General features: G+C 34.7%; 1 protein-coding gene across 3 annotated transcripts in view; it reads left to right on the top strand.

Annotated features, from left to right (window-relative positions):
- fgf13a (fibroblast growth factor 13a) overlaps positions 1–23,700 on the top strand; it is a 141,243-nt gene that overhangs the window by 46,800 nt on the left and 70,743 nt on the right. For 2 of the 3 annotated variants that reach the window (XM_038289536.1, XM_038289535.1), the window contains exon 3: positions 18,585–18,752. The exons of the other annotated variant lie outside the window; for it this stretch is intronic. In XM_038289536.1, coding sequence (XP_038145464.1) covers positions 18,585–18,752 — 168 coding nt within the window. The remainder of the gene's footprint in view (positions 1–18,584; positions 18,753–23,700) is intronic. 3 annotated transcript variants of the gene reach the window in all.

Genomic DNA, 23,700 nt, shown 5'->3' with positions numbered 1-23,700 from the left:
TGAAAGCTCCGGCACCCTTGACAGTTACCTGTTATCTATAAGTACTCATAAATACTACGTAGGGTGGAGATTTCTGTTTACCACTTGTTATGGGTGATGCTTGGTGTCAGCGCACAGCGTGTGTGGGTGGTTTGATATTGCAGAGTGACGCAGCTGTCTTAAGCATTTTGTGTGTAATTTTAATCCCTCTGATCTGCCACACTGTAAACACCAGAGTAAACTTAGCCTGCAGCTTTCCTTAACACTGGCCAGCACCCACTTGCCATATATTCATTCTCTACATTGAAAGAAAAGTACTTGGAAAAACATGTGCCTCATGTGGCTCTCTTTGACCCATAAGGTGCTCTTTATGATGAAGGCTCTATTGTTTTATTTTTTTATTTGTCGTCATGTGCAAGAGTTAACATGATACCTCTTTCTGTAAAAGCCAGCACTGCCAGTGTTGAATTTACTATATGTTAGAGCCTTGTTGCTTTTTTAGTAAATGTTACTCTTTGGTTAAAGTGAGAGGGAATATAAACTTTATGTATCACTTTTTTAATCCCTCTAATGCAGCGCCTGCTTAAGACTTAGGGTATGAACTCCTTTTGCCGCGCTCTCCTGGATGTCATTTTTTTTTTTTTTTTTTGTTATTAATCTCTGCTGTGCCCGAAGCTTCAACTGGGAACTTTCTCTCTTTCTGTCTCTTTCTTTGTTGATCTGGGGGTGGGGGGGTGTTGCTGAACTCCGACTCTGTAAAGTGTTTATGAAAGATACAGAGCAACATGACTGCATAATTTATGCTTTGGTTCATGGTTTAACTCCTTAGTCAGTTATATCATGATAGCATGGGACTAATGAATACCCCGTCACATTAGGATCGAATGGGATCAATTTTATTACATAAATAAAAAAGTAAATATAGGCATGAAACATTTAAAGTGGTTCGAGTGTGTTGTCACTATGCAGTAGTTTGGCAGTGTGAATGTAGTTCATTGGGACGATGAAGGATTCCATACTGACCTGCAGTGACTCTCCTCAAGGCAGCAATTATCAAATAAAAATTCTAATCAAGGTATTTTCAGCAAACAACCTGCTAGTATCACTCAACTAATTTAAATGGATAAATAGATGAGGAAATATTGGATTGTTTGTCTAAGCCAGGGGACGGCAACCTGCGGCTCTTTAGCATCCATGGAGCTTTTTCAAAAATGTCTGAAAATGGAAAAAGATGGATTTGTTTCTTTGTTTGTTTTAATGTGGTCTGCAGCAGGTCAAACAAACATGAATTTCTTGTTTTCCAATGCTGTATTTTTTATTATAATAAATAAATTTAAACAATAAATTTAAACATTTCTGTCAACAAACAATTTTCGTCATAGCCTGCAACATATGTTTCAGTGCGGCGTGGTGCCAGGTAGGTGGCTGATGAGAACAGCAGATTCAGAGAAAAATGGACCAAATAACTTGCTTTCATTATCAATGCGGAAGGATGGCCTGCATGTTTGCTTTATAATGAGAAGTCAAATAACAAAAAGAGTCATTTGGAGATGCATTTCCAGGGAAAGCATGCTAAATATGCAGCAGACCACCAAGTTGGGAGTGAGAGAAAAAGAGTGATTACAGAACTTCTGGATAAATTAGAGGAGAGCAGAGATAGATTTAAGAAGTAGATTGCATCTCCAAACTCCACTACTGCTGCTAGTTTTGTTGCAAGCTTTAAAAACTGTTCACAGATTGAACAGGTAGTGCTTTTATGCAGGTATGTGAACTTTCTTCTATCCCCCTACCCCCAAAATCCTGAAAATAAAGATAACACCAAACATCAGATTCCTTTATCATTTTTCTATGATTTCATCAATGCAACTAAACTAAACTAACTAATTTAGAGAAGCCAATTAACCTACGGTAATAGTCATGTTTTTTGTGGACTGTGGGAGGAACCTGGAATACCCAGAGAGAACCCATGCATGCTCAGGGAGAACATGCAAACTCCATGCAGAAAGCACCCAGGGAATCAAACTCAGAACCTTCTTGCTGCAAGGCAGCAATGCTACCCACTGCTCCACTGAGCAGCCCACAGAACCTAATACATTAAAATTGTAATGGAATTTAGATTGAAAACACTGTATATCGTACAGCATTGAACTCGCATGTTGTGACATTTGCTCCAGGATAAACATTTAATCATGAATGCTTATTAGATATTTAAGCCCACATAGTCCTTTTTATAGTGGGCTAATACACTTGGAGCCGTGTTGCCATAGCAGGCTTGTATAAGACCTTTTCATTTTTGAGGGTCCAGGCAGATTTTTTTATTTTTTATTTTTGGTCCAACACAGCACTTTGTACAATTTGGGTTGCCGACACATGGTCTTAGCAATTTGAAAACTTCTCGTATTTCAGAATGAAGCTAAATTATGTTTATGTTTGATTGATGATTAGTTATCACAAGGACAAGTCTATCAATGCCTGTACAGGTCTGTACACTAAAAAGAACTGAAAATATCTAATATAGTCTTTTTCTCCACAATGTGATTTCAGTTGTTGTGTCCCTTTGGTTACTGAGAGATAAATGACCTAGATGCAGTTAAGTCTGATACACAGTTGGTTTAAGTAAAACTGTGCAGTCTGTATGTTTTATGCATGTTTTTATATTTCTTGCCCTGTGAGATTCACAAAACTGCAGAGCATGCAGTAGAGGACAAAGTAATGCAGTAGCAGCCTCATACCACCCAAGTCATAGGGAACCTATTTATTTAGACTGTATAACATTTTGTAACATTTTGTTGGCAATGTATTGGGGGAAACCTTATAGCAGTTGTTTGAAAAAAATATATACATATATTTTTTTCTCAACATCAGGAATCAAGGACATATTCACCTTTTCCTTTATTGCTGTATTTTGGAAACGGACTCTTTTTGTTTAGAATATAGATAAAGAGGTTGATTTTCACAAGGTTTGCAAATTTAAAAACATGTTAAGATGTGGAAAGTGGATCTTAATATTAAGTGCAAATAGCTTCCATGAATCCTTACCCCTTTACAATTTGCAAAGATGTCAATTAATAAAAAAAATTATATGTAATGTAGGGCTGCAACAACGAATCGATAAAATCGATAAAAATCGACTTTTAAAAGCGTTGGCAACGAATTTAATCATCGATTAGTTGTGTCGCGCGATTAATGCGTCATCCGCCGCCGCCGTCATCCCGGGGAAGAAAAAAAAATATGGCGGAGCGAGTCAGCGCCGCAGTTGCAGTGTTGCCAACTCAGCGACTTTTCAGACCCCTCCAGCGACTATTTTTTAAAAAAGCGACTAGCGACAAATCTGGCGACTTTTTACGGTGTCACTGGCGGCTTTTGGAGACTCTTACGTGAAAGCATGTATCGTTCCTACTCTTGTCCTCCAGCGGCAGCTGCTGCCGTGGGGCGCCTCCCCCATCCCAACGCCTTTCTCCCTTTCCCACAAGAATCCCTCTCAGCGCTGCAGTCCGAGCCGCAGGATTTTAGTGAGGAGTTCACCCTCAGCGTCCAGACTGCAAATGAAGCGCGCATGCCCCGGGATTGACGGCGCAAATTGATCACAATAATTAAAATAGCCTGCGCTTTGTAAAGTGAAAAAAGTCGTAACATGCGACTTTTGTAAAAACAAATGAACATGGCACGGAAGCACCACTGTTATGACGCAGCACCTGAAAAGAAAACATGTTGGAGCCTTCAATGGCAGTGAAGAGAGCTGATCAGCAGGATGAGTAACCATGTTTGTTTCATTTTAAAGTGGGGAAACGTAAGTTGGTTTCTCAGGTAGCTCATCTGATGCTTTCCTTACCGTGTTAGTAGGTTACAGACAGTGATAAGGTTGGCTACTTATTTTACTTTTAATTTCATTTGAATTAGCTTAAGCAGCGTTTATATTTACTTTATAAATAAATTAACTTGCAAATTATGAGGGCAAGGCTTTTAAAGTTTAAATCTTCTGGCAAAGATAAAGTAAAGAAGATCCTGCAATTTATGGAAGTAAAGCAGAATAAAATCCAGCAAGATCAGTAATATGTCAATTAATTATCTGCCACATTTCCATGTAAATATCTGTCTTTGGAGGATGTGTTTTTTAGCACCCCTAATTCTCTCATGTTTATTCCAAATACAATTTATAATTTGAATCACAGGGCTATTTTTATCTCTATGGTTCAGTATTTTCTCAAGTAGCAACTTTAACTGCTATACTTTCCTGTCTTAAAAGGCAGAACTCTATTAGTCTAAAAAAACCTCATTTGTTGAAATGGGGGGGCCTATTGTTTGAACCCCTTAGGGGCTTTAAAAAACAAAAATGCCTGTCTCTTTTTGCGCTTTATGAAACAAAGTACCCTATATTTTGTGGATGTACAGCTACATTTCTCATGTAAGTTTGCGTAGTTTTAAAACAAACATTTATTTTTCATATAGCACCAGTACAGTGCTTGTTTGTTCTGTCTAAAATGTTTATTTTGGAATAAAGAGGTTAATATAAAAAAAATATTTTGTGTCCGATTCATCGATTAATCGAAAAAATAATCGGCCGATTCATCGATTTTCAAAATAATCGTTAGTTGCAGCCCTAATGTAATGTACTGTGCTAGTCTTGATGTCACATCCACCTAACAGTGAGGGAACTTCAAACTGAAGTTTAAAAAGGAAAATAGGCTAAAGGTGTATAGATGCATTAGCACTGAACTACTGAGGTGTCAGTCTGCTCATCAAATTATGTTGAAGTGTCAAATAAAAAGGCTATTTTAAAGATTTTTCAGTAAAAATGATGTCTATTTAAAGTAATCCACAGAACGAATGATTCAGGGAGAGAAGGAGAACAGAAAAGGTTTGGCCCAGTTTAGTAGTCTGTGTCCTTAACTATAATTGTTTCAGCTCATCTTATCAGCTTGAAGCAGATAAATGCTGACATTCCACTTTCTTCAGCCTGCTGCTTATCTGTTTTACCCAGTCTAAGATGTTGGGTCCTGTTATTTGGGTTAACAGCTGATTTTTACTATTTTCCTAACTTGACGCAAACAAAGCAGTGAAGTGATCAGGTTCTCTCCAAATGCACACTGCTGAATGTGGCCATCAACCACTAATCCCAAATATTTGATGCAGATAGCATCGCAGTTAGCTGCTTCTAAATCCCCTTTCTCTGAATGTCTGGATTTGAATACTTTATATAATCCTGCAAAACCACCAAGCTAGTAGACATCCAGGGGTCAATTAAAATTGACAGTGTAAAAAACTGGAGTTTTATATTATTCTCATTTATTGGATTTAATGTCAAGAAGCTTTCATTCTTTCCATGTGTTTTAGATTCCTATTTTGACCTTAATTAAAAAAAAAAATCAAATCCATGTGATTTCTGTATATGTTAAGCGTTTACTTTATACAGAATTTTTTCTTTCAATTAGCAATATTTGTATTTGTTTAAAGAAACTGCTATTTATTGCTATAGGTTAAAATGAAACAAAATGTTAACATTACCAAACAACTGTTTTTATATGAAATGTCTATAAATAGAGTATTTAGGCAGAAACCTTTTTTAGAGTAACTTAAACTTTTTTAATGCAAAATGCCCATGACGATTGCAGATGGTTTTATTTACAGTACTTTGAGCTAAATTCAAATTTAGGGCCATGAAAAAAGAAGAAAAAGAAATCAATGTACTACATTCACTCTACTTCACAATTATGCAGTTGTTTGTTTAAGTCTAACATTTTTTTTATAGTATTAAAAGTTTATGATTGTTGCAAAGTATAGAAGGGTACTCTGGATTTGAATACTTTTCCATGATTCATTTAACGTATTCAGAGTAAAATACATCTATAAACCTGAAAGCCAAATTCAGAACAATGTCAAAGAAAATCCCACTACAAATATCATCATTTATTTCTCATAGATATAATCATTAAAGCCTTTCAAACATTACCAGCTTTGCCTCACACACAGCCAATGAGAAAATCTTTATAAAATACCAAGAATAAAACGATTTTAAGGTCAAACTCATCTTCTCCACTCCACCTTTGACTCCCGTTGATCTGCAATTTGCACATGACTTCACTCCTCCACTTTCGCTCTCCACCCACTCTCCCTCTGCTACCTTCTTTCCTTTAACAGCAGGAGAGGCTGTAAATCTTCATTTATGTACTAAAGTGTGAGTAGTTGATACCCATCTGGGAGCTGATCTGGTTGGCAGAGAAAGATGCTGCACTCCATATGTGTTCTTGGCAAAAGGGTTTGGATCAAACACTTTTTTGTCAAGTAATTAATAAAGAGGCTTGTCACAACCTGTGAAGACTTAGTGGGGATATGATTACATGGTGCGCATGAGTCATTATATAGTGGCAAAACACAAAGCATTTAGATTAAGTAACAGACATCAGAACAGGTTTACCTGAATGAGAAAATAATGTTAGGGGTCTTATGGAGCAAGTGTTTTAAATAATTAAGTAAAAACTCTAAATACATTTAGAAAATAGTGAATAAAGAAAACTATTGTCCACAATCTGTTCAGACATCAGTTTATGGATTCACCATCATAAAACAACAGAACACAGGTACAAGTCTCCGCTTCCCCTGATTGTACAGAACAGCAGCCAAATATAGTCGACATGTTATGTAATGCTGTTGGTCATTGCAGGGTGGAAAATATATTTGGTGTGTAATGATGATTTATCAAATAGTACTTGATATCAAACACTATAACTTAGTTCAATGGAGAATTATTTTCATTTTTACCTGCTCAATAATTAATTACAGTAAACATGCAAAGTAATAAAAGGAAGAAAAGTACATTGTTAACATTACTGTAGGTCCTAAAAAAGGGTATCACGTATGTTTGCCTTCATAAAAACAGTTACACATTCTCTGGATGTCTTAATTCTGTTGATCAAGATACATTTTTTGTTTATTTCAGCAATGAAAAAAGGACTCTCAATAAAAACTCTTTGCTGTTTTTAGCTAAATTGAAAAAATAGCTGTGCCAAAATCTGTGATTGGGCACACTTATATGTTAAGTCAAATCAAAGTATTTGAATGGTACCATTCAAAACATGTCATCTAAAGATGTTTTAGAGAGTATAGTCAATCAAATTATACAGCCAGACTTTTTTTTTTTGTGTTATCTATGGAAAGAAAACTAATTGTATCAAGTCATTGACTTACAGATTTTGCTCGTCCTGGATGAGAATGATGCGATGGTGCACAGTTGAAGGCATTGCCTCACACCGGACACCCATGTAGTCACAGTGGGAAGGAAAACTGCTCTTTCCCAGGACGAACCCTTTAGCAGAGCCTACCTAAATGTGAATGGCCATCTGCCATCACCGAGGGGGTTTTGAGCAGACAGAGCATACACATGAAAATTCAAATGACAGATCCATGAACACTTGCAACCTTCTCAGAGCTCAAGCACACTGCTCTAACCGACTACATCAACACATGTCATCTCATGGCACTTTACAGTGTTGTGATTTTATATTATATGCCAATTCAGGTTGGATGCCATATTAATGGTGTGGATAACTGTTATATTCAATTCCCAGCCAGCTGGGAATTTTTATTTCTGATACTTTAAGATGTTTATTGCCCTCCCTGGTAGTGGTGGTACATGTCTTATTTAATCAGATATTATTTTGGCTGTTATATATTGTTTACTACTAGCTGTGTGTTAGAACAATAGATGAAAGAGTGATTCAAGCTCAAATCATAGTTAAACTACAGATGCATCTTGTGTTTGAAAACCAAAGTATCTGGAACAATTTAGGATATGATCAAATGAGCTTTTCACTAATTTAGAGAAATTGGAATGTTTTTAGTCCAATTGACAATGCAAATCCATGAGGTAAATAAAACATTATTTGGCCAAATAATGTTTTATTAAATTATTTACTTAATCAGGAACCAAAAACCGTTAGTCAAATGATTATTTACCCTCTTTGAAATAGCTAGCAGCAAACAGACATGAAGACTCCATTAAATGACTTTTGGTCTTACTTGGTAATCAAAATGTAATGAGCATATGAGGAACACATGAACACTGAACATTGCAGGTTTGGACCTGAAATCTGCTCACCCAGAAACAAAAGACTGTCTCTAAAGATACGAAGCCAACTGTCAAGATTTGATTGACAATGGAGTCCTGAAGGGGGTGGGCATCTCAGAAGAGCTGCATTGCCAGCTGCAACTAAGCATCTTGTTATTCTGTGTAAAGACCTGCATGCATGAAGAAACCATGTGTTGTCCAGACTGCATCATACTGTAGATACTGGATTATCAGTGCCAACTCTACTGTAAGAAAAGTCCTGTTTGACTATGTGATCTGCAAAAATATTGAGGAAAACTTCTAGATCCCCCCGAAAATGGTTGATATGTCACAGGAAAAAAATATTTTCAGACAAAGCTCCATTTATAGATGTTGGAACTGATTATTAGGACTCTAATGATGTCAAAAGAGGCAGAAGGTTTACTCAAACGGTTTGGAGTGATATGTTTTTGTCCAAAAGATCATGTTGTTCATTAGAAAGTGGCTCAGACCCTTGATGCAGATTCTTGAACTAAAGCATTTTAGAAGACTAATCTCTAGATGTGGTCTCCTCCATTAGTTCAGACTGTGGGACAACGTTTGTGGGAGCCAGAGAACTAAAGGAAAATCTGACTACATTGAACCAAAGCAAGATCCAAAGACTTCTGGTCCAGTATTTGGACAGTATTTGTTGGAATTGTTTGAGAAAAGAAGGATGTTGGCAGATGGGAACAGTCCTGACAGTCAATGTAGATGCATGAGGCTATGAGTTTGTTTAGTGCACCTTCAGACCAAAACCAGTGTGCTGAAGGCTTCCGCAGACTAAAGACATTTTTTTGTTTCTTTTTTTCCCGTCTCTAAACTTTTTTCAAGTTTATCATCAAGAATAAGGTAGAATAACTTAAAGGTGTAGTGGAGGATGTTCTTTTTTCTCAATATAAGTGATCCTTGTAATTGTCAATCATTTTGATGATATGTTTACGTAAGGCCGTCCTATGTGCTCGTCCCCATTTTCATTTACAGGTGGTGAGTCTGACAAAGTGAAAAAAATGACAAATCTTCTTTTGAAAAGTAAGTTTGTATGAGTGATGCAAACAGGAACTTTTAAACAGCGTGCATTAAACATGCTGTTGCACAAGTTTAATAGGCGTTCCCTCTCAGGAGCAGGTACAGGGTTTTTCATGTACATTTTTTTTTTAAAGTTACATTTCACATTGATGTTTTTGTATGATTTAAGTTATTTAGAATACAGTCTCGTTAATTAATTTGTTTTGTTTATATATTTATTTTCTTTGGGATAGGATTTTTTCCCCGTAAATACATAGGCTTTAGGCAGCATGTATAAGCGCTTCTGTGGCCATATGTTTTTTTTTTTTTTCACCAGCCAGTTAGTCAATCAGCCAGCCACAGTCAGGCAGCCAGTCACTCAGCTGCGGTGAGCAGATGAAGAAATCAGTGAATCAAGTTAATGCAGCAATTAGACTTTGTGAGTATGTTTAGTTTTTTCTTGCCAACAAACGTGAAATAAATCTACAGTGAAACTGCTAATTTTTTCTTTTTTGGGCCCTTTGTGTGCTGCGTCTGTATAACATCATGGTTATACTCAGTGAAAAAAGGATATTGATTACAAATACATTTACAGCATCTAAAATAATTTCTGTCAGTAAAAAGCTCAAACAAAAGTTAAATGGTCAATAAAAAGGAAATATGCTTCTGCTACATCAATAATTGCACCACCAATAATTTTTTAAAGAATTATTAGTTCCAGTTTATTAACATGGAATTGTTTTTTGATTTTGCTAAGGCACTCAGATTAAAGGGCGGGATTTTGTTTACATTTTTTGTGTGAGAGATTATGCTAAATCATTAAATATGTTATTTTCGCACATCTTTAGTGGGGGTGCATTGAGATTGTTTTCATTTAATTTAATATAATCTTAAAATAAAAAAATGTGACAGTGAGAAATGGAATCAATTTTAATGAGAGACCTTGAGCAGAACCACTCCAAAAATGCAAAAACTGCAAAATGTTTAAAAGGATTGGAAGCTGACCGCCACATACCTCCTGGAGAAAATATAAGTGTACACCAAGCAGCTCGACTTATGGCAGCATAACTAAAGTAAATGGATCATTCCGGGTCAGCTATAAGCCTTATCACAAAGAACCCTTATAAGCCTGTGAAAGGATTCCTTCCTCCTAAACCCAAACTAGCAATTGTCCAAAACAGAGTTTGATACTGATGAGCTCAGTAAGGTTTGTGAATTCAGAAAAACATAAGTTAACCTGAAAATCTACACAGAATTCAGCTGTTGGCAAAAATATATAGTAGTTTGAGCTCTTGAATACTGTCCTAGGCTGGCCATAAGATTTTCATCTGTGTCACTAAAGAATATCATAGCTTTAAGAGAAAATTAAACCAATTATTTGTATACCTGTATTAAGAAGGTATATAGCAAATTTCAACATTGAATAAGAAAAATATTCATACTGATTACTTTTCAGTTTCCATTTACCTTACTGATTTATCTTCATTAAATGCTAGAATGAAAATTGAATGATTTTTTTTTTCTTCTTACTTTTGTGGATTCACAAAAATGTAAATTTTTCATTATATTTGTTGAATTTACTCATGAAGCCATTTAAACTGTGTCAAGCGATTTGGGTATCCTTCAACAGGCACAAATGTTTCCTCTTCATAGAAGAGGAAACATTTGTGTAATTGAGTCAGGTTTGTAGGTGACCTTACTTGCACTCAGTTTGCACTCAGACCTTAAATTTATGTGAAACTTAGACTGAGGGCTTCTTGATGGCCACTACAAAAGCATTAACCCACCTGTAAACCACTTTGTAACTTGTCGCTTAGGGTTATGCCAATGATTGTTGTCCAGTCTGAAGACCTTTTTGTACTAGTGATTAAACTTATTGGTCAATATTTTGGAATTCTACAGTATTTCTTGTCAGATTATATTCCTAACGAATTGTCTCATGGTGTGCACAAGTCCCTAATCAGTGTTGCACCTATACTGATACCAGTATCGGGCGGGGCCCAGATCCAGCACTAAAATGGTGGTATCGTTATCAGCGAGTACCAACAAATAGGGCACCGATACCATTTTGAGAGCCAAAAGTTTATTCAACTGTTGTCACCTATTCCAGGTAGGCAATGTAAAGTTCTACTGGATTCACTTTGCATTAGTCTTTTTCCTGCTTCAGAAAAGTAGGCAGCAGCTTGACAAAGCAATGATGGCAATTATTTTACATCCAAGTAGTATGCAGTTCTTCATATATACACACACACACATCAAAATCAACCAGATGGTATTGGTATCGGCCAATACAGCACAGCCAGGTATCGGTATTGGGGCCAAAAAATGGCATCGGTGCAGCACTATCCCAATGCAACAAAACAGGCACTCGCAACAAAATGCTGCCACCTCTAAATTCACTGTTTGAATTGTTAATTTCTACTTCTTTCTTAAAAATGTTATTATGGTCATTATGCTCACACTTCAGCTTTAACTTGTCAAACTATAAGGTATTTCTCAAAAAATGATCTACTATGTGCTTGGGTGCATTTGCATACTGGCTTATTCCCCTTTATGTGATCTTTCTTCCCATGTCTGTACAAGACTTGCTTTACCTTAATTTATGACCGTCTCCACATGGTCTTTAGTGTTTGTTCTGAGATTCATTTGCACATTTCACATCAAGGCACATTACTCCCTGAGACAGGAAATCTATCTATTTCCATTCCGTTTCATGGTGGGATGTTTATATTGCATTCCAACCTCTGCAAATTTGTTTGTTTGAAGATATTTTATGCAAATAAGGTTTTGGCTATTATCAGACCATTCGATTTCTTTGTTGTGTTTATTGTACTGTTCAAAGTATTTAACCTCATAAAAAAATAAAGAAAACAAGGCTGGTCTTATTATTTTAATCTTAATTCCTTAATTATTTTTCTCATAGTAAGATTATTTTTGGAGTGGTATATTATCAGAAAAGATAAATGATCGATCAAAGATTAGTTGCCAATGTATTAATTAACAGACTTACAAACTATAATCTGTAATTTTCAGCGACTGCAGCGACGTACAATATATAATAATCAATTATCGTTACTTTTGAATTAGCTTTTCATGCCAGATATCATTAGGGGTGGGTATTGGCAAAGAAGTCATGATTCAATTCGAATCACGATTCACATGCCACGATGCGATTCTGTCACGATGCATTATGATACTTGAAATATTGCGATGCATTGCGATATTTTCACTGAACACTGTAAGAAAAAGATACAGCCCTTACCAGTGGCTGACTGGCTGGGTATGATCTGGATAGTGTCTTCAATTGATACATAACTGAAAGCAACTGAATTCATACATAGCTGTATTTATTGAAATGATTTTTGGAGGTATTGCCATGAAAACAATTACTGGTAAGAAATATTATTATTACTGGCGTGGACACACTGACAAAAAGATCTTAGGATTCATCAAACTTAAAATAACAAAATAAGGATAATCAGTGCCGTTTACATGGCCTCAGTGGTCCTTTAAACCAATGAAACGAAAACATTCAAATGTATGACATTTCCCCTTTTGCATCATATCAATTTCGTTTTTACCTTCTTTGTTTTTAAAGCCAAAATGCATCCAAGCATCTGACTTGAAATGTGATGGAGCTGCGGGGCAAATTTTCATAGTGTCCTCCATGTTTATTTCACATGACTCGTCGCAGTATCCCACGGCCGGACATGCTTGTGACACAAGGCAGCGTGCGTCAACACAGCCGCAGCGACATCTGCTGGACTGGAAGTTGTATTCCACTTGATTTGGCTGATGTGCGCCAACCATTAATGTATTTTATTTGTTCATTTTTTATTTTTTTTATAATTGATTCTTGCCTTCAAGAATCGATGCAGTAGATCACAAAAATTAGAATCGCGATGCATCGTCATGACGATTATTTTGCACACCCTTAGATATCATATACCCAACCCTGAATGATTATGCACACACATACAGTATGCTCATAAACACATACCAACATATTTGGTAATCTAGGAGATCCTATTTTTGTGTGGGAGCAACTTGGAAGTTTGTGATGTGATTCTTTCCTAGATCATTTACAACATGGATGTGCTGATTAGTCAATTGCTGAGTTTATTTAAACGTTAAACAGCGATCACTCTATAAATCAGCTAACCAGTATGAGAAAAGAAACTGAAAATATTTTCTAGTATTCAGATTTTGATAATGCTAAGCCTTCTCCTTCTGGCTGTATGCCAGTATGGGAAATGACATGCAAGTTTAGGACAGCAAAATTCCTGGTATTTTTATTTGCGTTACTTTTGAGAAGTTTAATTTAATGATGTCCCTGTCAGTCTAAGAGAAAAATGATACAGGCTCATTCATAAATATTAAGCTGGTTTATAGGTGTTAAAAAACAAAAAAAAAACAAAAACACAGTGATATGTCAGATATAATGCAACATAACATACATGATCTCTTTTACGGTATATAGTATTTCAAAATACAAAATGTATACTGGTACTATTTCAAGCTAACAGTATTGATAATAATAGGATCCCAAAAATGTGACAGCCTTTCTGCAGGATTGTTTCTTAATTGTTTATATAAGAATCAGACTTAACATTACATTTTACTTTTTGAAATTGTATGTAAGACTAAACAATTCCAACGTTGACATTGTCTGCATTCTTTGCCATCTTATAATTGTGATTGATGCAGTTAGTCTGGTTAGCATTACCAAAACCATAGTCCTTCTGGGTTTATTCTCATCTTTATTTAAATTTCCTTTGGGTGCTGTCACATTACCAAGTTCAACATATTACATAATGAAGAAGGTTAAGGTATTAAAGGAAAATATTCTGTACTCCATTTTTTTACTGAAAGTCTTCCACTGGCTGCCTAAATTACCTCAAATATGTCTTAACTTGTTTAGAAAATAAAACAATAGTAATATGTTAATAACAGTCCTCTCGATTCATTTTAAGTAAATGATTGCCTCAACAGATGTACAGGGTGATCAATAAAGTTAATTTGTCAGGCTTTTGCTCAACAATGATTATCTTCTACTGTTACACACCAATCAGTTGTATTACAATTTCATCTTTCATTTTTTTCTCAATAGTTGTAATTTCCTCATGCCAATAAAAATGTGCAAAAACAAGATACATTTTCTTAGTATGTTTTATGCAGAACTATATGAGACTGGGTTGTCAGGAGGAATATATATATATATATATATATATATATATATATATATATATATATATATATATATATATATATATATATATATATATATATTTATAGATATATATATCTATAAATATATATATATGTTTTGCCTTTAAAGGGTTTAATGATGTTCCTTGTCTTGATATGAAGCAACACTGAAGACAATGTGCATCCTAGAAGATAATGTTCTAGATTCTGCTCCTTGGAAAACCACATTCAGGCCAGGCTATTTCTGAAACAAAAACCCCAGGCTACAGACCTGTTTTTTAAATCTGATTTTAATTCAGTGAGTACGCTTTTTTTTTTTACCAAGCCAGGGTCAGCCATCATGACTGTGCCCAATCTTCTTGTTGGATATGAGTTATGACTTGAGTAAATTTTGTAAATTGCGTACAGGAGTATGGTTCACTTTAATTGACCTGGCTGTGCTTTACTTGATTACCTGTGTCAAAAAACAGCAATTAAGCTTTTTTTTGTAAATATTATGAAGATTTGACCCATAAGGTCTGCTTCCCTTTACCGCAGAAGTTCCTACTTAAGTATAAGCACTGTACAGTCATTTATCGTTTGCATGTTAATTGCTTTATGGTGCACTTTGAATTTATTGCAAGTGAAGATATCACATCCAACATGATATGCAATTTCTACAGCCCTGACAAAAAATACTGATAGAACTAAGCAACAGACACTCACCAAAACACCCTAGCAAAGGGTTTACATTGCTTGCGGTTCTGCTGCGTTCAGCACTTCGTTTTCATTCGTGTAGATGTAAATTTACACTGCACATATGTTGTGCACCCTTGCATTCCCCTGAAAAGTAAGTGTAAAAATAATCATATAATCACATAATTTGTGATGGATATCACAAATATCCATCTTAGGAATGGTTTTTTAAAGATTCTAAATAAGAAGTGCTAAATTTTGAGGTAAACAAAAATATATGTAATAATATTAATGTGCAACCAGGTTCATTAATACTGTCATCTCTGACAGTCCAAATATGTTTATACATGCACAGAATCTCTGTCTCAATTTTCAACTGATTTTGAAACATACTAAACAGACTCAAACGTGATATTTAAGTTTAAGTTTTGTGTTGTTTTGTAATGAAAATATGATTGACATATTTATAAAGGCTCATAAAAAGTTGTGAACAAGCTCAAAACGCTGATGTTTCGAATAAATATTGCTTTGCACCTTGTATGAAGACCTGCTTGCATATGTAAAAAAAGATTGCACATGTTTTAACACACACACCTTTTAAAGATCAGGGCATAAGATTTTAAAATCTTTGTGTAAATATTTCAAGAGGAGATTTTAGCAATAGCTTGTGTATCTGAAAATCTAAATTACCTTTGTCTATAATGGGTTGGTATTCACTGGAGAGTTCAGATAAGAGTGGAGTAGTGTAAACTGGGGGTTATTTGGACTTATTTCTCCTTGAAGTAAGATTTATGATGCCAGTAGAGCAAGGGCATCTACTGCAGCTGAAGGTCTAGTGTCCCAACACTACTTTCTATAGATCACCAGCCATCATAAATGTGTGTGACAGCTAAATAGGAGAAGCCAGTCTCAGGCAGACTATGCCAGGCTCCTTTTTATAATCATTCTAGTTTACTTCAATCCCAATATGCACTTTTCATCAAGGCCGTGGAAAAAGTAAAAGCTGTAAAAGATGGTGCCAGACACCATTTTATTTTCCTGTCACTTATGTTGATCATCTCTTATGAGCTGAATGTTAGCAGGCTCTTTAATTAATGCTGTTCCGTAATACATTTTTCTTAAGCATATACTAGATTACATTTGTACAAACATGCATTAGCTATTGTGCTGAGTTCAATAGAAATATTTAGCCTATAAAAAGTCTGTGGGGATAAAGAGCCACAATCTTAATAAAATCAAGTTCAGTAAACAAAACAAAAAAATAAGAGTCCCTCCATAACAACTATTTTTTTTTACTTGGGGAAAAAAGGCAAAACATATTTCAAAATATTTTACTCATTACAAAGATAGTGTTCGTTTTTTTAGTTTTGATCGGTTTTGTTTATAAAGAATCAATTATGAGTAGCTATTTAATGGCTGGGTTTAAATGATTGTTTTTAATATTTCTGGCCTCCTACATCTCCCCAGCCATCTAGAAGCCCACACACAACCTGCACACAGAGCAACATCACATGGCACTTGTTCAAGCTTATCAAACTGGGTCTTTATTTGATGCTTGATTCATTTTGTGGCTGCTTGTTATAACTCAAACAAGTGTATCAATTACTTTTTCTTCTGAAAGTTTCTATTTTTTTTATTTCTAAAAGAAGATGATCAGTCAGGTCTCTGTGTTTTATAGTTTTATGTTCTGTCCATGCATTCAATGGTTTCTGGAGGGATTTTTATTCTATTTAACTTCAAAAATATATTATCTTTGGCTAAATTTGGTTTATAATTCCTATAAGTGATTCTTTTGTGTCTCTCTGTGTGTGATCAACAGTACCTAACCCTCTAATTACTAGCCAATGAGTTAGCAACTAACAGACAAAGAGCATACATTTTTAATGTCAACAAAAGCTGCAGAAAATAAAAATTCTTATCAGAGTCTTAAATCAGACAAGAAGTCAGACTGACAGACATAAGAAGACTGACAAAAACCTAGGGCTGATTACACATAATATAAAATATAAGATTTTAACTATTTAAGGAAAGGGTATTAAGTATTGTCCATATGCTATATGATATATATTTATATATATATATATAAACATATATTTCTAATTATTTGAAAACTAAAAATAGAAATATAGTAAGTATTTTTAAAAATTCTTTCTGTTGTGAAGTAATCTGTAATGTCTCAGATAATTTTAGAGTTGATATGCTGCCATTAATATACAGACAGGAGACCAAATGCCCATGGACAGAGCCGAATAAACCTGCAATAGATCACAACAATCAGACATGACATGATGCAGAGCTGCACATCAAACATGCTCTGCCATCCTAAATAGGAAGGGATCTTTCAGGCCAAAAAAGAAGTAAGAAAAGTAGCACTTATCATTTATTATTTTTCATGACTCCACATTATTACTCCACATTATTTTTGCATTGACTCTGCATAAGTGTTCAGGCAAATGAGTTTTCATTAGGACATTAAAGAAGTATAACTTCAATACCTATTATACTAAAAAAATGAAATTGAGCAGTAAATTACATTTAGCAGACTGAGATTTTGACATTGACTGTGTGACATATAGGGTCATAATATATTGTATTTACTTTGTTATTTATCTTGTTAACGTTGATGACTTGCTTACAAAAGTATTCTGTGCATTTCTCCAGATGTTGTTTCATTATTCTAAATTTTAATGTGCTGGATTTGGAATTTATTTTATACCATCAAACTTGGTTCATATTTTCAAAACAATTAGCAAAGATTAATCTGACAACTATTTAGTGCTTTTTTTATTTAGATCACAAACTTATGTTTATGGTTGTAAATAAAAAAAAAATATGTCCAGGAAGTTTAGTATTTTGTTTAGTATTTTCCTTTTTTTGCTCATTACTAATGAGAAATAATGAGAATAAATAATAGGTTTTTGTCTGCACAGATCCTTCTATTTCTTCAAAGCTAAAGGAAACAGAAACACAAGGATTTTAACAGGATCCCAGAATTAAATATGTGTATAAATGTTGTATGAGCTTTACTGATTATCATGGAATGCATTACTTCTTGACTGCAAACTGCCAACCCAACTGTCATTGTGACTTTAGCGCATCTGCATGCATTCAGCTGGGGGTCGCTAATACTTGCTAAGTACCAGCTTCATAAGCTTTTATATAACGCATGCTTACCTTGGTTTTGCAAAGCTTAATTTTATTGCAGACACTCCTGGTTTGATCTTTTATATGCCTGCCATAACAGAGATTCTTCACATTGAACTATTCTTGTCTTTTTCCTGTCTTGTATTGTTCCTTTGTGTTATTTTAACTCTTTTCTTTTGCAGAAAACTGAGGATATATTTATAAAACCATCCACAGTTTTTATTTTATTGGGTTGTCTTTTATTTGAGTATTTCTTTGATCCTGTTATTCTTCATCTAAATTAGTCTCTTCACTTCTTTTGCTTTAACTCTCTTTCCATTTTTCTTTTCCTATATCAGTCCTATTTAAATTTAAACATAAAAAGTATGTATTGTTTTTTTTTTCCCCCTGTGTTTCTTCCCTGTGTTTTTATTGAAATTTATTTCTTTTAATTCTGTGCTTGGAAAATGTCCTAATCCCAGTTCATTCTGTTATGGCACTGCTGCAGTCCAGGATGATGCTGCCCCAGGTACCCAGGAGTACATTATGTTACGGCAGGACTCCATCCACTCTGCGGATATAAGGAGTAAAGGGTCCCCTTTTCGTGCTAAGTGTCACGAAATCTTCTGCTGCCCACTGAAGCAAGTTGTCCTCAAAGAAAGCGCAGAGCCAGAAGGTTTGTGTGCACCCCCTTCTTGTCTTAATATACTGATACTCATACTTGCTGCTCTTTTTCTTAATCTCCTATATCATGCACTGTCTAAACTGATATTTCTACACTTCAAACTAGGCTCTCTTTCATTCCTGCACTAATTTTAAACAGCATGACGTCTGCCTATTCCCATCTGGCTCACTTGTGCATGAGCACGTGCTCGTGTGCTTTAGCACAGGGTACAGCTTAATGCTTAGGGGGTATCTCCCATTAAAACTGTCTTTAGGAAAGGTTGTCTCTCATGCAAACACATTGGTTTAGCATGCCTCTGTATATGTCATAGTCTCTATGTATATACATAGTAAAATCAGAAAAAACAATATTAGACCACCAATTTTGTTTAGACATGTTCGTTTTGTTCTTAAAGTAAAACAAGAAACTGGAGAACACAAGGGTGGTCTAATAATTGTTTCAATAACTGTATGGATGTATATATATATATATATATATATATATATATATATATATATATATATATATATATATATATATATATATATATATATATATATATATATATATATATATATATATATTTATGTATAAATGTATATATATATATATATATATATATATATATATATATATATATATATATATATATATATATATATATATATATATATATATATATATCTCTGTGTGTGTGTGTGTGTGTGTGAGTGTATGGCTCTATACTGCTTGAGTTAGATTGAGGAGCATTGTATCTGTGACCCCTGCACAACCCTCCCTTTGTCAACCCATTAACTCTGTCATTGGCACCCTGAGGCACAGGCAGAGGCTAAAACAAATTGCAAAAAGAAAAGGGGTAAAGATGGAGGGTTTTGCAGACCTAATGAGTACAGTGACAATGCAGTTTTAAAAAGGTACATCTACTCTTACAAGCATGTATATATATATATATATATATATATATATATATATATATATATATATATATATATATATATATATATATATATATATATATATATATATATATATATATATATATATATATATATATATAACCAATGTTCCCTTTAAGCTGCGCACCTGGGCAATTACACACTGCTAGACGTACACCAAAATCTGTGTACAATAATGCATATGTGTGTAAACGCTAAAAATCTGTCAAAAAAAATTACAAAAAATTGCAGTGTCAGCACACATTTCATTGCGCAAAACTGTATTAGAATAATCAATGGATCATTATTTATACCTATTACTAATATTAGATGACGTCATACATGCACCGCTTTGTTTTTAACAGATATAAATATAAATAATATAAACGTGGATGTCTGGGGGACAGTGATTCGCCTACATGTTATGAATGCTGGTGTACCATAACGAAAAAAATTATGAACGGTTTAGTTTGTGCTTTCAAGTCGTTGCCCATAGGAAGATGTTACTTGGATATAACAAAACCGAAATATCTTCAGAACAGCTCCAAATAACACAAAACTCATATGGGTGAGTAGAACATGATGTAATTATGTAAAATCAAGGGGCCAAGTGAAAAAAAATGGCAATTCCCTTTAATTTAAACACTTATCATTTATTTAACAGTATGTAATATTTTTTTTATTTAAAGTACTTTCAGAAGTTTGTATTTTGAATATGACCAGACTTTTCCTTTAAATGTTTTAATGTTAACAAAAAGTTATGTCTAAAAGGTAAGGCGTCTCATCTCTTCATGAGCAGGACCCTCACCCTGACCAAAGCAGGACTCTGACAGATAGCATACTACACATCTCATTAACATTTTTTATCTTAGTGGGCCAAATCACTTAAATTTAAAGTAAACTAATGGAAATTGCTGCTGTAATATCCTATTGTTTTAATAAACAATGTAACTATGATCCTGGTTGTATAACAATTTTAATATTGATGTATGGCCTCAGCGTGAACATTGGCTCACAGTGGTTCTCAGTGAACTCAGGGGGCTTGTGTGTATGCCCAGACACATGGGAATTAGAGGGAACATTGGTTACAACCACAACATTTAAAATATGTCATTAGGATTAAGTATTAGTATTAAGTGTTTGATTGTTTTGCTTGCAAAAATCAGATAAGTGATAAATACCGTTCTATCCATGCTTTTTTGTATCCCACACTCATACTTTATAAAACAAAGTGTAACCAAATGCCTTCGCGAGTTACCTGATTAGCTATTGAAATTAACATGTGTGTAATTTGTCACTGTAAACATGGCTTTTCTGCAAGTATTTCTCATATTAATCTCGTAGCAAATAGAGGTTTGGGGCCTACATGTACGATACAGTATTTGTTGGAAAACTAATGCTATGCATCATTTAAATTACATCCTCCCAGATGTCAGAATGATGGTGGCAGCGTCACGCTGCACTGTTTTTCTTTAGCAGCAACAGGGAAGGTGGTTACATTTAATAGAAGAATGGAAGGAGCTAAATCCTGACATTTCAGGCCAATCCTTAACAATAAACCTTCCAACAGAAGAATTTGGTTTCAGTGGAGTGGTTTAGATAAAAGTCTATTCATTAATTAAAACTGACTGGTCCAGTGTAACCTTTAAAATTCAGAAAGCAATTCATCATTTCGGAATATCTTTAGTTCCTCCATGTGACAAGCTAATAGTGATGTGCTGTTAGCTCTTCCATATGTAAAAACAGGAAAATAAATAATGCTTTACAAAGTGGCAACATGGGGGAGCAACAAAAAATTATTGTTATATTTTTATAAGGATTTCTGTCTGCAAAAACATTAGAAATCTATGTATCATTTGCTTCAAACTTAATTCAATTCCATTAAAAAATAACCTTTTGATCGCAAAGGAAAATTAAATGACATTGTTACTCACTGCACAGGTAGGCACAACTTTCTACTGGTATCCAAAATCCCCCAAATATGGCGAGAGTTTGTCGTTTTTGCATGACAAAAATTAAAAAAGTTCAATGAGTGTTAATACTTTTGGGTGGTACCCTTTTATAACTTTCATTTTCTTCCATCCGTGCTAAAAACGTTTTCCTTCTCTCACTTTTACCGTCATCTGATTTTCCTTATTTGAGGCTTGTACATGCATGAATAATTAGCACAAAGTTTTGGTGCTTCCAGCCTTTGTTCAGATAAGAATGTCTAGTTAAAGAAATATGTTAAATCAAAATGCATGCAGCCCTGCTTTTACTGACACTTAGGCTCCTATACACTTATACATGCAATCTGGTCATCAATAGAATGTCAAAATTGTAGAAACTGTCTTCTTTTGCAGACTTTCTGAAAGGTAAGAGATGAACTCTCTACTAATGCATTTGTTGCAGTTTTTTGGTTGGCTTTTGCTACATCTAAAAATGTTTCATATTTTTGCTGTATATCTGCAGTAAGACATCAGTTAAGCTGTTGATAGCTTCCTGTGTACCCTCTGAAGAGCCTAAGCACATGTACTTATGCTTGTGGGAAAGAGAGAGGAGGGTGAAGAGATACAGGAGTGGTGTATTAGCAGAGGTCTGCCTGGAGAAGCACAGATGTATTATTCAGTTTGTCTGTAGCTCTAGTTGGACGTGACTGAATTTACAAAGCAAGGAGGGGAGACTACAGCTCTTACGTAAGCTGTTGAGAATACATCATTGATGTTGGTGTATGGTGTGGATGCAAATTACGTAGAACTGTGTGTGGAGAAGGCACATGGAAACAGTCCCCAGTGTAAAACCAAAAATGGCACACTGAGAAAAAACACAAAGCTGTGACAAGATTGTGCTTAATTTTTTTTACTTTTATCAGAAAAACTCATTGCTTTGATCGTGTTGCTATTGCGGCACAATCACAACCGGTTGCTAACGGATTCTACATGTAACGGTATTTGGTAATGTAAGGTTTGTAATTCACAGTGCAGAAAGCTAAAAATAGTGCAGTAAAAACCAGATTTGACTTTTGGTCTTTCCTTAGTGATCGGGCTTTCAGTCATTTGCTGATGCATAGCCTTGCAAATTATTTCAATGGATACCACAATTTAGATCTAAAATGCACAACAAACTAGTGGTACACATGTTTGAACTATAGAAACATAGAAGAGGAGTTAAACTTGTATCATTGCATCTCTGTTGATGTACAGGGAGCTAAGGACAGAAAGGTTATGTCCGCCCCTCTTCTCTTAGGCTTGTATCGGGTATCCTAAGCTGTTTTGTTTGCAGTGAAAAACTCTTGATTAGTCAGTGTTGTCATATCATGGTACATCTTAAAATCTTTCTGTCCTTATATTCTATTCTAATTTGTTTTTCTGCAGCAGAAACAACAGATGATGCCTAACGGGCTGATCTGTTTAAATATCCATTCGCAATTCACTTGACTGTAAAACATTGTGTTTACAATTCAGACCATGCAATATACACAAAGACAGACGAATGGGCCTGTAGGGACATGTAAGATCTTTTTAAATGTATTTTAGAAAAATTGATTTGTCAATCTTGTGGAGTAATGCACCATTACTGGTGTATACATTTAAATTCAAACTTCTGTGGTGATTTTTACTTATGTAGGGCCTGATTCACACCAGAGTAAGACTACCCAACAGTGTCCAGAATCTCCACAGTCATGTTATTGTTGCTATAAGCTAGAAAATTTTTAATTTTTATGTGAAACTAACACAGGTTTTCCCTGGCTATTTTTTTGATTCTTGGAAGATCCTTACATTAAAACCCAAACAATTTTATTTTTCTAAAAATCGAAGTAATTTCCCTATAAGTATTACAGGTTTCTACTTCTTCACCTCCAGCTTCAATCTTGGTATGGTTAAGGAAATTACATTAGTGTTTTCCCATATCAGCAGAATTAAAGGATTAAAGTAAATGTTAGCATGTAGTGATCTAAAAGGATTGATGTCTGAATTTTTAGATGTGCAAACTGGTTTGGGTTCAGCTAGATTGTGTGTTCTACAGGCAGTGTGAGAGTGGCCATT

The sequence above is a fragment of the Cyprinodon tularosa genome, unplaced genomic scaffold, assembly GCF_016077235.1.
Source record: "Cyprinodon tularosa strain WSP-4 unplaced genomic scaffold, ASM1607723v1 ctg27, whole genome shotgun sequence".
In the NCBI taxonomy this organism is placed as follows: Eukaryota; Metazoa; Chordata; class Actinopteri; order Cyprinodontiformes; family Cyprinodontidae; genus Cyprinodon; species Cyprinodon tularosa.
The sequence above is the reverse complement of the archived record's forward strand: the minus strand, read 5'-3'. Positions and strand labels throughout refer to the sequence as shown.